Raw genomic sequence first — 18,476 nt, 5'->3', positions numbered from 1 at the left:
TCAAAACAGGCAAAAAATGAAGTGGGTATCAGATGCTAAGAGAGTGGAAAAAGGAGTCCTACAGGGCAGTGTTCTTGGTCCCCTATTATTCTCGATCTATATAAATACTAACAAAGAGATAGAGGGGCTGGCCAGTACTTACCTCAGCTCAGTACAGCTGATAGATACACAAAACAGAACAGAAAATTTACAGTGTGTGTGTGTGTTGGGGTTTATGGGCGCTCAACATCGAGGTCATCAGCGCCCTGACACACATGAAAAGGAACGAATGTGGAGAGACCTAATAAAACTGAAAAAACACACTCAAGGAAAGCAGAAAAAGAGGGAAAATACTACAGAAGAATGTAAAACCTAAGGAAAGGGAAAATATAGCAACAAGAATGACACAGGAAATTGTCATTGGCTGGCCACTTACATAAAATATGGGCGAGCTTGTCACACAGTGAGCAAATTAAAATCCTCTCCCTAAAATCTTTGTAAAAACGGTTGACATGGCACAGAACTTTAAAACTTTATCCACATTCGTCCGAGTGTTGCCTAAAAGAGTTGGCAGGTCCGCTGGCAAGTCAGCCGCGGCCCGCTGGTCAGAAAATAAAACGCAATCCAGTAAAACGTGGCGCACAGTGACCTGGACGCCGCAAGCACCACACAATGGAGGGTCTTCTCGCCGGAGCAGGAAGCCATGCGTCATAGGGCTGTGGCCTATTCGAAGCCGAGTGAGGAGAACCTCGTCCCGTCGATGGGGCTGAAAGGAAGTACACCACACACGCGTTGTGGGCTTGACTAGACGGAGCTTATTGTCAGTCACTTCCAGCCACTCGTCCTCCCACCGACACATGACTCGGGAGCTCAACAGCGAGGTGAGTGCGTGCACGGGGATAGCACATTGTGATACGTGTGGATCAAGACACGCCGCCTTGGCTGCGAGATCTGCCCTTTCATTCCCAGCAATGCCAACATGCCCCGGAACCCAGCAGAAAGCTACAACCTTCCCCAGTCGCTGTAGTCGGAGGAGGGCATCCTGGATGGTTTGGACTACTTTATCTGCCGGATACAAATGGTGCAATGATTGAAGGGCACTGAGGGAATCGGAACAGACAAGAAATTTAGGAGAGGAAGAACGTCTCATCTGCTCCAGCGCCCGCAAGATCGCAGACAATTCTGCATCAAAGACCGTAAAAGTCTGAGGCAGTCGGACCTTAAGGACACGATCCGGAAAAACAACTGAGCAACCAACGGAATCCCCTTGTTTCGACCCATCCGTAAAAACCGCTACATAGTCGTGGTGCTCAGATAAAACAGCAGAAAATGCTGCATGAAAAACGATGGCAGGAGTGCAACCTCTCTTGTACTGCAATAAATCTAAAATCACTCTGGGCCTCTTCAGTAACCAGGGTGGCAGGCGGTTAAAACCCTGGATTTGGGGTTGTACAGACTCCACACCGAGCGACTCTAGAACACGTTGCACACGGATCCCAAATGGCAACGTAGCCCGGGGACGGTGGGAAAAAAGGCGGTCCAGAGGTGGATGGGCAACAAGGCGGTGAGCAGGCGAGCTGGGAACCGCAAGAAACTTACAAGCCTGGCGCACCAGAAGGAGCAGCCGCCGGATGGTAAGTGGCGGCTCGCCAGCCTCAGCACAGAGACTGGGTATGGGACTGGTCCGATAAGCACCCGTGGCCAGTCGAATCCCAGCATGGTGGACAGCGTCAAGGATCCGCAAATAAGACTGCCTCGCTGACCCATATACTGTGCACCCATAGTCCAGCCGTGAACGCACGAAAGCCCGATAAAACTGAAGGAGACGCGCCCTGTCCGCTCCCCAAGACCTGTGGCTGAGGCACTTGAGGATGTTCAGTGCCTTCAGGGATCTGGCTTTCAAGTCACGTAGGTGTGGCAGCCATGACAACCTGGAGTCAAAAATTAGGCCCAGAAACCGCACTGCGTCTCTAAAATGTAGGACAGCATCCCCCAAATGCAAGGCAGGCAAAGTAAAAAGACGACGAGAACGATTAAAATGAACACCAACACACTTATCGGCAGAAAACCGAAAACCTGTCTTTGCAGCCCACTCCTCTAACCGCCGCACTGTTAGCTGCAACTGACGGCTCACGGTTGCAACACTGGAGGAGGAACAGAAAACAGCAAAGTCGTCCACAAACAAGGAGCACTGTACCGGACTCCTCACTGTAGACGTTATACTGTTGATGGCTATGGCAAAGAGGGTAACGCTTAAAACACTGCCCTGGGGGACACCGTTCTCTTGCTCAAAGCGATCAGACAGCGTGTTACCAACGCGGGTCCGAAAAAACCGCTGAGACAGGAAAGACCGAATGAAAATGGGGAGGCGGCCACGAAAGCCCCATTGATGCAGTTGTGCAAGAATACAGTGTCTCCAAGCAGTATCATATGCCTTACTGATATCAAAGAAGATACCGATACAGTGATGCTGACGGAGGAAAGCCTGCTGAATAGCCGCCTCGAGGAGTGTCAGGTTGTCGACTGTGGACCGAAATTTTCGGAATCCACACTGAAAGCGGCTAAGGAGCTGCCTGGTCTCTAGCAGCCAGACCAGACGACGGTTAACCATCCGTTCCAGGGTCTTTCCGACACAGCTTGTCAAGGCGATACTACGATAACTACTGGGACATGTGCGGTCCTTTCCTGGTTTGAGGAGAGGGATGAGGATTGCCTCCCTCCACGAGGTGGGGAACACTCCTGTCTGCCATATGAGATTAAAACATTCGAGGAGGATTTCCTTTGACACCGCTGGCAGATGGCGAAGCATGGAGTACCGGATGCGGTCGTAACCTGGGGCAGTGTCAGAAGTCGCAGTAAGTGCCGATTCAAGTTCCCACATGGAGAAAGGGGAGTTGTAGGCCTCAGAACTGTTCGACCGAAAGTCCAACTTCGCTCGTTCGACAGTCGCACGGTAGCGACGAAATGCTGGATCCTGGGTTGCAGTGGCAGTACTTTGTGCAAAATGCTCTGCCAGCGTCTGAGCAATGGCGCTGGGTGTTGTTTGGAGGCATCCCTGGTTCAGGACTGCAGCTATTGGTAGACGGCTGCGTTTACCGGAAATCCTCCGGATGGCTTCCCATACTTTTGTGGAACAAGTGGAACGGTTTATGGAGTCCAGGAACTCCTGCCATGACCTTTTCTTGCTCTCTTTAATGACACGGCGCGCCCTGGCTCTCGCGATGCGAAAGGCGGTAAGATTGACTGCTGTTGGGCGGCATTTAAATCGGCGAAGAGCCGCACGCCTGTCCCGGATGGCTGAACGGCACTCTTCCGTCCACCAAGGCACAAGGCGCCGCTTAGGAGGGCCAGAAGACTGTGGTATGGACAGGTCAGCAGCATGATGGATCACAAGTGTGATGTGATCCACCCATTCCTGTACGCTGTTGTGGCGTTCAAAGACAGCCAATCGAGTGAACAGAGGCCAGTTAGCCCTGCCAATCATCCACGATGGCGGCCTCTGCTCCAGCAATACACCATCCAGGAGATGAATGCGGATGGGGAAGTGATCGCTGGAATGAAGGTCGTCAATGACCTCCCAGTGAACAGAGTCGGTGAGGGCGGGAGAGCAGAAAGATAGGTCAATGGCTGAGAATGACCCAGTAGCAGCAGAGAAATGAGTTGGAGTACCTGTGTTGAGGATGCACAACACTTGAGATGTTAGGAGGCTCTCCAAAATTCGACCTCGAGTGCAAAGAGAAGTGGAGCCCCACAGCACATGATGGGCATTGAAGTCTCCCAGGAGGAGAAAGGGGCGGGGGAGTTGTTCGATAAGACCTGTGAGAGCGTCTAAGGTCATTGCATCCAGAGGGGGTAAATAAAGGGAGCAAACAGTAAGCCTTCGACGGGAATGAATTTCAACTGCAACTGCTTGCAGGTCAGTATCCAGGGGGAGAGCAGAGGAGTGGTGGTCATTATTGACAAACACGGCGACTCCGCCTTTGGCTCTGTCTCCAGTCAGGTCATCTTTACGATACAACGTATAGCCCCTGAGTACAGGAGCATCAGATTGTTTTAGATGTGTTTCCTGTAAACACAAGCACAGGGGGCGTTGCCGTGCTAGGAGGTGCAGTTCCTCCACATGTGCCCGGAATCCATTCATGTTCCACTGTATAATGGGAGCCATTGATCAGGGTGGGAGTACCTTCATTCTCACTTTCTGTCGGGGAGGAGAGCCCACAACAGGTGGAGGCTCAGGTTTGGGGCGAGATGATTGCCCCAGTCTGACATCAACCTCCATCGCCTCTGAAGAGGAGTCGAGAGAGACGTCAGAAAGAATGACGTCAACATCAGCAGACTGTAGAACTTCAGTCTCCTTGAGCGGTCGAGTCTTCACCTTTGGTTTGGGCTTCGATTTTCGGGCCTGAGGTGGCAGTGGAGCCAAAACCTCAGAAGCAGTAGGGGGTGTAGCAGCGCTGGGCATTGCACAAGATTGGACCTGGGAAGGGGCAGGAAGTTCCACGACGTCACCTACCACGGCCTGGTCAGAAGGCCGGGGAGGAGCAGCAGGCTTCACAGGAACAGCAGCAGCACACGTACATTGACAAACGCAGGTGCTAGTGCTGACAGTAGCAACCTCCGTTTGTGTAGCGGCATCAGTTTTCAAGACTGGCTGTTTCAGAACGGAAGAAAAGGAAGCAGCGAACGTGGGCGGCTGCAGGGACTTGTAAATTTTCTTTGCCTCACCGTACGGGATGCGTTTGGTGGTTTTAAGTTCCTGGATCTTCCGTTCCTCAAGGAAAACTCTACATTCCCTACTCCACACAGGGTGATCCCCAGAGCAGTTGACACACTTGGGAGGAGAGGAGCAACCAACTCCCTCATGGGCAGCTTTACCACAGTTCCCACAAGTGGCTTCCCCTTTACAGCCGAGAGTAGTGTGTCCAAAGCGTTGGCATTTAAAACACCGCATGGGGTTGGGGTAATAAGGCCGTACACTGAGACGCAGGAAACCTGCCTTCACATGCTCGGGCAATTTGGTGCTGTTAAACGTAAGGATGAACGAGTCAGATTTCAGGAGAGCACCATCCACCCGTTTCATAACGTGTTGCACGTCGACAATTCCTTCCCGGGACCATTCAGCCTTCAGTTCGTCTAGGGGAATATCAACGAGATCTCTGCAAGTCACAACACCCTTGCTGTAGTTCAAGGTGTTGTGAAATTCAGTCTCAATCGCAAACTCCCCAAGAAATTGTGCCTTCTGAAGGTTCTGGACTTGCTGGAAGCTAGATGTTTCAACCAACAAGGTGCCATTTCGCAAGCGCTTTACAGATTTTAATGTACCAGCAATACCTTCTAAGCCTTTCTGGATGTAAAATGGCGAAACTTTTTCGAAACTCCCATCTTTTCTTTTAATTATAAGAAACACATTCTGCGAAGCAGCATGCATTCTGTTACTACCTGAATCAGGAGGACTGGCTACACGAGCCCTCTTGTGAGATTGGGTGTTAGAACCTACCAGCGGCCCACCCTTTCCGCTGGGAGGAGAAGAAGAAAACTTCGAGGGTTCCATCTCGGTCCCACGAGCAGCTAGGGAACTAGGAGTCCACCTAGACAGAGCCCCGCGTGCCTAGGTAAGCCTTATACAACTGAGGTGCGGCAGGCTCCCCAGAGGTTGCCCGCTAACGACTGTTCCACCTCAACAGCCATGCATCTCATCGGCGCGCAGCACACCTTGAGATTGAGGGGTTTTTTAGAGAGGTTTATTCCGTCCTCGCGATCCGGGCGGTCAAGCCAAGATCCCCATTCCCTGAGACACACAACGTTCCACCGCCGCGCCACACGGTGGTCGCTGAAGTATGCTCAGAGCTTACGGTGACAGGGGACTGGCGGCGCTTACCAGTCCCCAGCTCAGGAACCCCGGGGTCGCCAAGCCCGTACCCAGCAAATGAATGCTGAGCCCCTGGGGGGAGAAAATTTACATTCCTAGCTTTCGGAACTTTGTTCCTTCATCAGGGGGGAGAGAGAGCAAAAAAGGGAAGAAGGGAAAGTGGATATAGTTACTCACAACCCAGGTTATGAAGCAACAGGGAAAGGTAAATGGAGGGAAGCAAGGATGGAGGCATGGTTGTCAGAGGGCTTCCCTCTGTCATCCTTGCTTCCCTCCCTGTTTACCTTTCCCTGTTGCTTCATAACCTGGGTTGTGAGTAACTGAATCCACTTTCCACCTTCCCTTCTTCCCTTCTCCCCCCCCCCCCCTCCCCCAAATGAAGGAACAAAGTTCCGACAGCTAGGAATGTAAATCTTCTGTTCTGTTTTTTGTTTCTATTGACTGTACTGAGCTGAGGTAAGTACTGGCCAGCCCCTCTATCTCTTTGTTAGTATTTGTTTCACATCTTTATATGAGATTTTCCATTAATCATTTTGTCTATATAAATGACATTAAAAGCCCCAACAGTTCATCCAAAATTATGTTATTTGCAGATGATATAACCATAATTATAAGCGAGGACAGAGAATCCTTATCCACTACAGATGAGAAGCTCTGAAGTGTGTGTAGCAATGGTTTCATGCTAGTAAGTGCACACTGAATTCAAATAAAACAAATTACATACAGTACAGTAAAGCAAATGAGGATGATGATCTTCATTTATTATTGAGTGACCATGATCTAGAGAAAGCACTGTCTACAAAATTTTTGTTCACACACATTGATCATGACTTGAGCTGGAAAGACTGTGTCATATACATACCCAAAAAAACTCAACACTGCATATTTTGCACTAAGAATAATTTCTGGGTTAGGTTAGGTTAGTAGTGTTTAACGTCCCGTCGACAACGAGGTCATTAGAGACGGAGTGCAAGCTCTGTTTAGGGAAGGATGGGGAAGGAAATCGGCCGTGCCCTTTCAAAGGAACCATCCCGGCATTTGCCTGAAACGATTTAAGGAAATCACGGAAAACCTAAATCAGGATGGCCGGAGACGGGATTGAACCGTCGTCCTCCCGAATGCGAGTCCAGTGTGCTAACCACTGCGCCACCTCGCTCGGTGATAATTTCTGGAGTTTTCATCACAGAATATGCAAGATTAGTGTAATTTCCTTATTTCCATTCTATTGTATCTTATAGAATAATGTTCTGAGGTATAACAAAATCTCACTAGACAGACATTTTTAAATTATGGAAAATAGTCATTAGAATTATTACACGCAGCTTTCCACAAACACGCTGCAAGCTCTTATTCACACAGTTAAAAATACTTACAGTATCATGTTTTTATATATTCAAAAGGACCATTGACCTTGCTGCTTGGTCCCCTCCCCCAAATCAACCAACCCTATCCAAAAGTTTACTGTATACAAGAACACATTTAGTAGTTTATGTATGAATTCAGATTTATGTAATTACAATACACATATATGCATGTAGAAAGAGCTAGAGAAACATGAACTCATAAACATATGAGCCATTATTGAAAAAAAGCTGTATAATGCTCTGCCAATTTGTATCAAGGGAATTGAAGTTGAGAGAAAATTTAAGTCAGAATCAAAAAATTACCTGTTAAATAAAGATTTTTATAAAAAAGATGAATATTTTGAATCCCTGAATTACTAACAGACACTTGTATTCTTCATTGTCATTCAGTCATGCTGTTATCGAAAATTTAATATCTTGTTTGTATATTCTTTTAACTGTAGATGTGATAAATGTGTTCCTCGAATTACTAACAGACACTTGTATTCTTCATTGTCATTCAGTCATGCTGTCATCGAAAATTTAATATCTTGTTTGTATATTCTTTTAACTGTAGATGTGATAAATGTGTTCCTCAACGTGTACTGCACATATGTCAAAATCATCAGAGAGCATGTATGAGGCCAATGCATTAGTTCATTGTGAAATTTCTTAATACGTTGTAAATTTTAATTTTAAATTCATTATATGTTAATTTTATATGTATTACTGTGTAGAACTGTTCTGTGCACATGCTGTACGGTGTTATGACTACTCCTATATCAATATGCTAATCAATATGCCAACAAACTTAACCAAACTAAACATGTATCCACTCTTTTATGTTGTCTGTAGTATAAGGTTGATTAGATGGTTGTTTGATTTTGATTGAGCTGTTTTTCCTTGTGTATCAAAGATTAGAAAAGTCATTTTCAACAGTCTAATGTTGGGGAGCTGGTTGCAGGACCTTGAATCCACTACTAAGTTTCTGCAAAAGTGGCTGTTACTGGGGCACTGTAAATGCCACATATGTGGTAATGATATGAAACTGACTAGGTGTCCTCTCAACAATCTTCCAATAGCTACATGTAGTAGTCCATCAGATGTGGATCGTGGTTTGAGATATTGAGACTCAGTCCATAAGTTACTATTATGTTGTTGACGCACTATTTTTGTTATGAGTAATCTGTTAAGCATACCAAGCATGAATATGGGGTTTGTGAAAGGACAGTAGTTGATGCATTTTCATTCTATAGAGGTGAGTGTGGGGAATTTATACGGTATACTTGATAATCAGGGGGCTGGGGGTAATAGTTCAAGTAGATGAGTGGACATTTTGGATGAGGAAGATTGATTGGGGGCACAAAGTAGTTGGTCTTTGGGTTTTTGGGGCAGTTGTTTCTGGTGGAGTATTCTGATAATTTAGTTTTCTGGGTGGTTGAAAATGATAGCAAGAGGGTTTTGAATTTTTTAATGGTGTATGTAGCAGAGGGGGTACCATTAAGCCTGACATGTATGCTTCATATCAGGGGGTTGGGTAGTAGCAGATATAATCAATTGGTTGTGGATGATAACACTGAATTGAAAGACTATGAGACTGGGGCCTGTATAAATACTAAAATACTGCTGAGGGATATATGGAAGATCAGAGGGGGGGGGGGGGGGGGGGAGAGAGGAGAAAGGCATTATCCTATTCTACAGGCTACGTCAATGAGTACTGTTGGTGAAAAAGTATGAAAAGTGTTCTGTAGAGTAGCATGGAGAGCTGCATCAAACCAGTCTCTGAACTGGAGACAACAACAACAACAGGGGTAAAGTATTTTTCATATTTTATGTAGCTGGGAAAAATGTAAGTGCTCTGGATTGTTAGTGAAATGGGAGTGGGTGGCCGGATTTATTTCTTTCTGGCTAGTGGGGTGGGGTGGGTTGGTAGGGTTGTAATGCAATGAAGTTTTTCTTGGAAGCTTAGGACAGGGATGGGAGGTTGGGATGGGGGTTGTTTCATATATAACAGTGTGTTCTGTTGATTGTGATGCGTCTTCTTATTGTCTGGGTGTTTCTAAATTGGTTTGTCAAATGTGTTATTTTGGTATTGTTCACTGTTTGTTCCTTGTGTTTGTGCTGTACATATTTGTGAGGTTCTATCTTTTCTTCATGTGGAATTTAATCAGGTTTTTTTTACCTATATTGTCAGTGTTTTAAGTTGTGTTACACGGCACAACTCAGGTTGTAGATGTGGTGTTTCATCACTTTTTCGTGATTTTTCACTATATCTTGTTTTTGTCTTTTTTGCGCTTTGTATTTGACTATTTGCATGATTTTTTGCTCACTGCCCAAAACCACCATTTGCCTTGGGTGCATTATTGTACTTCATGATCATATTTTGGTATCAAGGAAATGGTTATGAGTATTCATCACAATTTTGAAATCTGGTATGTGTTGCATTTTGGGGTGTGGTATGACATCACTGGTCAAAGATGACTGGCAGCATCATATGCCTTAATTTATCCACTTTGAGTTAAGTGCAGTGGTGCAATAGATAAAACATATCATCTTTAATTGCAAATAATAGCGATATTATGATGGTCCAAATGTATGGAATAGAAGCCATGATTAGTAAACATGTTTACGACTGGTTCAAATGCTGCTCGAATGAAAACGGAAATGGATCAACCACAAACAAGCATGACAATTGACAACACCGAATACATAAGACACATTATTACACAAAACTGTTAACTGTCTTTGATAGTGCTCCTGGATAAATTATAGGTGAGTAAGAAAATGTCACAATATTTCTGAGTGCAGAGATACACTGATAAGCCAAAACATTATGACCACTTGTGTTATATCTTATTTGTCCATCTTTTGAACAAAATACATCATGGATTCTGCATATCAGGGATCCGACAGTTTGTTGGTAGGTTTGTGAAGGTATGTGGCATCAGATGTCTATGCACAGGACATGTAATTCATGTAAATAATGGACCATTGATTTGTGTATGCAGTGACAGTGCTCGATAGTGACCCAAATGGGTTCCATAGGATTTAGATCAGGCGAATTTGGTGTCGCCGAGACATCAACTTAAGTTCACTATAATGCTCCCCAAACCACTGTAGCACTGTTCTCACTCTGAGACACTGACAGTTATACCGCTGAAAGATGACACTGCCATTGGGGAATACATCAAACATGAAGGGAGGCAGGTGGTTCGCAGCTGTCAATTTGTCTTCCATTACTACCACATGCCCCATACAAGCAGAAGAGAATGTCTCCTGTAGCATAATACTGCTCTCAACAGCCTGCGTCCGTGGCGTGCCACATGTTTCAAGCTGCCGTTCACTTCGATAATAGTGTTTGTGGTTACGACCATCGACCCAGTGTGGCAAAAATGTGATTCACCCAAAGTGCCAACATATTTCCATTGATTGACAGTGAAATTCCGATGGTCTTTACTGCAATCATAACTGATGATGATGATGTTGGGTCAACACGTCTGCTGCGGAGCTCCATGTTAAAACAATGGTGCGCTCCAGAAAATTCATGCATCCAACAGCATTGTGCTCTTCTGGCAGAGATGCCACGGATCACCATCTATCCTACTTTACAGAGCAGCCAAGCACCCAAACCCCCCATTCTGTGAAGAGTTGTGGAATCCCACCTTTGAGCACCTAGTGGTAGTTTCACTGTCATTCTACCTCTTTCCATAGATGCCCAAGACAGTAGCACGTGAACATCTCTTTTTAAGATACTTGTTCACAGACTCTGTGTAATAATAATCCACCTTCTGACAAAATAACTTAATGGATTTCTCCATTTGCATCCCGCATCTTCACCAGGGTGATCCCCCATCCATGTCTGCTCCACTAACTTTCTTCTGTTACTGCATCACATGCCCACAACGCCACCAGAGTGCATCCAACATCACGGTGAGCTGTGGTCTTGACGTTTTTGGCTTGTCAGTGTAATTCGTTCTCGATTTACACCACAAGACGTCAATTTGGCTGAAAACTGCTGGAGACTTCATTGAGAGGTGCAAGCACAATGCATCTTTTCTCCAAATCACTGCAGGAATGATTCCTGGTACTACCAATATCTGGTGTAGTGATGGAGCATAAAGACTTGAATTATATAAACTGAATTCAAAAGAAGCCTTTGCTGACAGTTTCTAGCAGATTTATTAACATAAACAAAAGTTTACTTTGAAGATAAAGTCAGGTACTCTGTTTTCTTTGTTTTACCAAATGACTTACTGAACTTCCTAGGTGCATAGATGATTCTGTGATGAAGTTACAAACTTTCAGGGATGGTGGACAAGGGTAAATACATCAATTTGAGATAAGGGACCTAGGCCTGGAAACAACCAAGTCAAAAGTTTTAAACAAAAACCATTCAGAAACCTCTGACAGTGGAATACATGTACAAGTACTGTTGTTGCTAAGACTGCAGGCTAGGCAATTTTAAGAGGAAACATGAAAAAAGTCTATTTAACGTGGGGTTTAAAATGTGTATCGTAAGAGCTATGAGCACTTGTTCATCTTCGATATTGTGAAACACATCTCTTCTACTGAACAACAACACACAGCTCTTAAGCTGCGCATTTTAGACCCCTGTTTACTACAATTTTTTTTTTTTTCTCTTGTTTTGGTCAATATTATCACCTTTGACAGTTGGCTACTCTACAATATTAGCCACAGAAGTACCAGTACAAGTATTCCACAGTAAGAGGTATCAGAACAATTTTTGCTTATAACTTTTGATTTGGTCATTCTGGACCAGAGTCCCTTACCTCAAAGTTATGCATTTATGCTTGTCCACTATAAGTGAAAGTTAGTATTATCATGGAATCATCCTGTATAGGAAATAGTAAGCAGCCATAAAACAAACATTTAATTTGTCAAGATAGTTTTTTGATGTTATACAATCTTTATATTAATCACAGTAGGTTTCACATTTGATTAGCGTGCACAGAAATCCCATCCACACCCAAAAAATGGCACATGATGGTGGCAAATGACATTCTATCTAGTTGATAAGGAGTTTAAATATTTCATCATAAATCCAAAGATCAAAACTTGTCATCTCCCAATTACAGGCCACTGCCAATACATCATTCCTCTTTCCAGCTCCACACAATATCCAATCCCATCTTCAAATGGGCTCTGCTTTCCAACTAGGAGTGTGCACTCACATGTACCCGACATACCTACAATATCCTTAATACCCAAATCCTTTCCTTAGAGTCTTCCATAGCCTTTCTAGCCTTCTGATCACTATAAATCCAACCTTTATCCTTCCTTTGGCAGACCCCACTTATCAATTACACTTCTTAGCCCACCATTATTCCCTCCTTCCCCCCCCCCCCCCCCCCCAACAGCTCACTCCGACACACTGTTCCATCGTTCTTGTCCTTCACTCTCCTGTCCTCCTCCACTAACCTCACTGCACTTATTGGGAGCTTACATCAATGGACTTGCCAGAAACAGCATTTTCAGCTCCACCATAGCACCAGTCTCACCATTGCCATCTGTTCCTTTTTCTTAAGATACAGCAAATATTTCCTCCTATTACTTTGTTTATTTTAATTGTAAAGAAACTGTATGTACTTTCATTCCTTTCACATGAGTGAAGGACAAAAACATGGCTGTTATCTTCATCACCATTATGTAATGGGCTGGCATGAAAGGTTCATTGGCAGAAGGTGCTTCCTGTTTAGACAGCAAGCGTTTACATTAGGGTAGTAGAATTTCCTCCTCGACCTATCACAGAGTTGCAGTGATCTTAATAGGTCGCTCTACTAATTTATACACACAGTAATACCCCCCCCCCCCCTGCCAAATCCCATGGTCGTCACCATTTGTTCGGAATCTGTGAATTCGGGAACAATGATGTGCCCTGTAATTGGCAGTGTAACAGTAATAGTTTGGAGAAATGTAGTGCTCCAATCATAAAGCCATATAAGAAGTTATTAAATAGTAAGGCATTAATATGAAAACATACTAATCGAGGAGAAACTTGCATCTAAAGCGACACACACACACACACACATATATATATATATATATATATATATATATATATATATATATATATATATATCACTGTTTGACATAGGCTAAATATAAGCATCTGTTTCCTTGGGAAACGGCAATTGAGAGGCCTTAAATTATTCTAAATTTGTTTAAGAGCGTCTCTTCATGAGAAATCAATAAAACTTTTTTACTCCTAAGTCTTTTCGTAAAATTAAATTAGAAAACAGCAAATTGGATTGATAAATCTGTGTATCAGGCATCTAAACATTTGGCACAATGAAGAGAAGAAACAAAAATTAGAGCGTCCTTAGGTATATGAGGACGCACAATATATTGCATCAAATGTGAATCAGAAAATATGCTATGTTGCTCCTAATATAGGAAAGCAGTGGCGGTGCAGATATCAGGATGAAAACAGTGCGTGCACTTATTCAAGAAATGAACGTATATTCGTTAATGAAAGGATTTGTACACAATTATCAACGAGACATTTGTGCCGGTCGAAATATGTAACGCAAAATTATGATTCATTGCAGAAAAACAATGTAAAGACGTGCATTTTCGTCTGTCATGACAGGCAAGGGATTACATCTGTTTCAATTACTTGTGACTCTCGCTTGAAGGCCCAACTTTATTGCTCCTCCGACAGCATGAACAGTTTCCCATGTTATACGGCGAGCGTGAGGACGCATCTGGGTTAACTTTAAACCATAAAAACAAGAATATGAACCACATACACACGTCTCACAACACATTCAACAGCTCTTCGTCCGCCATAACATAAACAATGTCACCGCCTACTATATTGCATGTATCGCTATCGCAGCATACTCACACGTGTTTTGCAGTGCCAAAAACGAAACAGAAGAATTTTCGGAATGGTAACTACCTGTATTGCATGAAAAGGAAAAATGAAATGGCGATTTAGAAAAGATCGCAGACTCTTTACTAAATACATGCAGTCCTTCAAACACTTCTGTAATGTAAAAAAATTCGATCGTAAAGCAAATCCAGTCCACAATCATAAATTTTGTTTTACTATCTGTGACGCGTTACAAGTTTCTGAAAAGCTTGCTATAACACACTTCCAACATTTACTATTCTCCTGTAAAGTAATTTCATTTTCATTGGGTCGGAAATCATTACCAGAAGAGCGACTGATAATTTCCGATAGCTTATACGCAGAACCAGTCCTAAAAATGTTTTACTCGATTATGTCGTTAGCACAAAATTGTTTCGTAAGAAGATTGCAGCCTCAACTCAAAAAGATTACATTATTTGCTGAGTCACCAGGCCTTCTTGGAGAAAGCCACTTTTTCTCCAACACTTATAACTTATTCTTCTTTTTGGCTTGTATTTTAGTTTTGGAAAGCAACTTATCTCAATATTGAGGTGACTGTTAAGCGTTTATATAATTACGCAGGAAACCATGGTCATACATTACGCCCGCTAAACGACTTGACTGAGCTTTCCTCTCAATCACCCCGTACACTGATCTACCGTCTAACCCAGATTAATTTCAGTGCAGATCTTCCGCGCTCTTGCGGTCGTTCCGCGAAAGTAGTGACATCTTACGGTCATTATCAGAACCAAGTTGCGCAGTAGGGCACAGATGGCTTGAATGTCTACGGACTCGTAAATCAATGTAGGCAGTCAGCTAAACATGGCTGAGGAGTTGATGGTAGTGCTACGGAGGAGTGATTCTTGTGGTTTAGGTTTTTCACTTTTAGGCACAGCTGGATTACCACCTATAATTTATGACATCATTGAAAACTCCCCCGCTGCAGAGAGTGGTGAGGTATGCTCTACAACTAATTTCACTCAGTAAATAAACTTGTGTGCATGTGGTGGCGTTCATAACAGCCTATGCTTGACATTTGTGTTTTGGATTGGAATTACCGCATTGACAGGTCTTGCCAAAATGTAAATACAGGGAACTGCTAAGCATTATTTCGTATGATAATGAGTCGATGTCTGTTGTTCAGAGTGAGCCGCTGCGTCTTGTAACATACTCTACTGGAATGTTCATTCAGAATTGTGAAATATAACCGTTACACTACTGTAACAGTGAAGTATGCTGTATAGCTATTATATTGTACGGAAAAGTAAATCATTTGATACCGAGCAATACAGGGAACTTGTTTTATCGCTGACTGTTTCAGATCTATTATTTGTTCTATGAAAGTCTCTTGTTTGTAATCATGTATGTAGACTTACTTTCTTGACATTTTATGAATTTAAAACGAAATTAGAATGATGAAACAAATATCTAACTTTCAGTATTAGATTGAATAATTTATGTTAATTTTTTTAACACTGACAGTGAAGATCAGATTGTTTGTAACGCTAGGGAATAGAACGTAATTTAACAGTAGATAACAAGCCTAATTTGATATATAAATTCACCTGTACTTCTCGTATGATTTAGTACCAGGTTATTAAATGTGTTTGCAACATACGGGTTGTTATAAGGGTGTTATAGGCAACATCCCTTGCTGACTATGGCAGCTGTTTAATTACTGGTTTAAAATGTGATGCAGTGTATGTTGTTGACATTATGTGGACGTTTTTTCAGAAGCAAAAAAGCATATAAGATAGAGCGTTGTTATAGTTTCGAACCGTCGTGTAATTGTAAGTTATATTTACAATATCGTAAAGAACCGTAAATACTTGCGACGTGTTTCCATAAAAATTTTAACCACGATATTGCGTATGTCTTTTTTTGCAGGTAGCGTAACATCGCAAAAATGTTTTATTGATACTCCAATGAAAGTTTGAAACAGTGTGTGGGACATGTTAATCCCAGTTTTGTTTTTCGTGAGTGATATTTACATACCGAATAGGCAGGTATTATTGTGCATGTGCCGAGCCGGGTGGGAGTGGCGCTCGCATACGGTTTTGGGTCTGGCCTTTTCAGTGACGATGGGCTAATTTTAGCTATCCAGGTTATAGTGTCAGTAACACTGATGCTTTATAAGCTGATTTTTAAATATTTTGAGGCAGCAACAGTAAATATATGCTCGTATTCGACTATTTCTTCATTAGTTCTAATCCAGCAATGCATCTGACCCCGGCGAAACGTGTTAGCGCAAAACAATATGCGCAACCTCGTTCTGTGTGGTTAAGAGTCCCTCAATTGTCTTTTACTAGCTTCTATAGAATTTGCCCCCAATATCGTAATTCGCGTGTAAAATAAAAGTAGATGAGTGTTTGCTCTTTGTACTAATAGCAGCGTTCTCTCTCTCTCTCTCTGTGTGTGTGTGTGTGTGTGTGTGTGTGTGTGTGTGTGTGTTTTGTTGAGAGGTGCAGACAGATTGATGAAATATGACCCAGTTGAATGCTGTAGAACAATTGTTTATCGATGTGCTTTTAACGTTTCTCTACAAATTTCTCCATCGATTGTGACAGCGTATCTAATACAATTATGTGTAGAGGTTACCATAACGAGATTATCGGTATTCATGTTCAAACTCGTGTTGCTCTAGTGCCTTGATCAAAGGCAACCACGAAGCTGGCGATGAAGGGTGCTTTTCGCGCATGGTTTGGCTACAGAAGTCTGCGGAATTTCGGCGGGAAGGGAACACCTTGCTTCCAACATCTCGTGCCACAGATGGAAACGAAGAAGAAAAGGAGGAGATAGAGAGGGGGAAATAAAACAACGGCGGCAGCATCGCAGCAGCTTGGCGCGGCGCGTCGGGCTGTAACCGGTTTGTTGCGTGCGCAGACTGCGTCGGTGCACCGGCACAGCACAGCCCATGTGATATCAGAGTAGGCTACAGCGCTGAGCGCTGCGCAAATCTGTCTGCGCTTATATGCGTCGCTCTGTCGACGCAGGCTCTCGATCAACAGGTAGAAATTACAGAAACCATGCCACTTGCTGCCAAACTAGTGAACAAAATTTTGATAATACACCATCTATCCAGCAACGATAATTTTCCGTCGTGTAGTTGAGAGCGGTCCCTGGACGAACTGTTGTCTCGCAAAGTCTGTTGCAGTATCCATTTCCACTGATCGTTACATAAAGATCTAATTTTACACTCGTGGGTGTTCACGAAACTCCCAGACTTAAGGAAAAAAATAGTCGAGTAAATGCAGAAACTATTGTGCAGCGTCAGTATTTGAAGCGCTTGGAACCGTAAGGGCCAAAAACACACCGTCGCATACTTTGAAATTGTAGCACTCATGCATGCTCTTTACGTCCATTAATCTTACGGTGAACCAGCGTTATCCGTGCTGTAGGACCACATGGTATATATCAATCAGTTGTCTCAGCACAAAGCATAGTTTCGTTGCTGTGGTGTTATCTAGGATTACCACCTAGAGGTGGACTTGGATTGGCAGTACCAAGCCACAGAACGTGCATAATGAAAATAACAAGGACCATGAAAATTATATCAAGGACTATGAAATGTTGGAACCGTATATAACTGTGTGTGTGTGTGTGTGTGTGTGTGTGTGTGTGTTATAATTTCACATTAATTACAGATTTTTCAACTGTCAAAAAGGTACTATTGTCACTAGCCTATATATTTAAATGTGAATTAACATTAATGGTAAAAATAAGCCTAAATTTTAATTAAAATTCCATGGCATAAAGTGGGTGTATAACTTTTTAAAAGGAAGTGTGGTATGTTGAGACATGGTTAAAAATCAAGTCGCACCTATGAGACTGGTGGTATGGTTTTCAGTGCCCCAAGTCGTTCATGTGTTAGGATTTATATAATCTAAGTAGGTTAAGGTGCATGATATTGAATCTTTTATTTCACAGCGCTAACTTTATCACAGCTGACATGTTTGCGTTGCAGCCTCTTGTTTCACCAATTTCAAATACGTGTAAACCTTTAATTCAAACGAAATATTACTTGACAAATCAGTGTGGTTCTGCTGCGTCTCCATTAAAATATTGGGCAAGGACGTTTTCATGAATATTGCTATATAGGTGTCAGACTGACAAGGGCAGGTGAGACTCTATGAATCTCGAAATAAATTCGCTGAATGAGAATAACCTGGCGTACTGATGTTACACGTCTTGATGACATGAAAATTTGTGCTGGACCTGGTTTCGAGTCCTGGTCCGGCACAAACTTTAATATGTCACTAACTGGTAGAACATGTGTACCAAATATACCTGACACTAAGTTATTCGAAGTCGGCGAATTTATTCCGATCTTATTTCGAATTTCATCAATGTTAATTAAAAATGTTTTTTAGGTCTGAAGATTGCATGTAATGAGTGGAATTGGTCACGATCT

General features: G+C 43.1%; 2 protein-coding genes across 4 annotated transcripts in view; one reads left to right on the top strand and one right to left on the bottom strand.

The window, feature by feature from the left end:
* LOC126244136 (ADP-ribosylation factor-like protein 13B) overlaps positions 1–14,005 on the bottom strand; it is a 225,396-nt gene extending 211,391 nt beyond the window's left edge. For both annotated transcript variants that reach the window (XM_049948212.1, XM_049948213.1), the window contains exon 1: positions 13,829–14,005. In XM_049948212.1, coding sequence (XP_049804169.1) covers positions 13,829–13,959 — 131 coding nt within the window. In that variant the 5' untranslated portion in view covers positions 13,960–14,005. The remainder of the gene's footprint in view (positions 1–13,828) is intronic.
* An 870-nt stretch (positions 14,006–14,875) lies between these two features.
* The window catches only part of LOC126244109 (PH and SEC7 domain-containing protein-like), a 485,533-nt gene continuing 481,932 nt past the window's right edge, over positions 14,876–18,476 (top strand). For both annotated transcript variants that reach the window (XR_007545374.1, XM_049948211.1), the window contains exon 1: positions 14,876–15,022. Coding sequence is in view for 1 of the 2 variants with exons in the window: in XM_049948211.1 (XP_049804168.1) it covers positions 14,888–15,022 (135 nt within the window). In the remaining variant the exon portion in view is untranslated. The remainder of the gene's footprint in view (positions 15,023–18,476) is intronic.

This window comes from Schistocerca nitens, chromosome 1 (genome assembly GCF_023898315.1).
Source record: "Schistocerca nitens isolate TAMUIC-IGC-003100 chromosome 1, iqSchNite1.1, whole genome shotgun sequence".
NCBI classification, from domain to species: domain Eukaryota; kingdom Metazoa; phylum Arthropoda; class Insecta; order Orthoptera; family Acrididae; genus Schistocerca; species Schistocerca nitens.
Note: the sequence above shows the minus strand (reverse complement) of the source record. Positions and strands in the feature narration are given on the sequence as shown.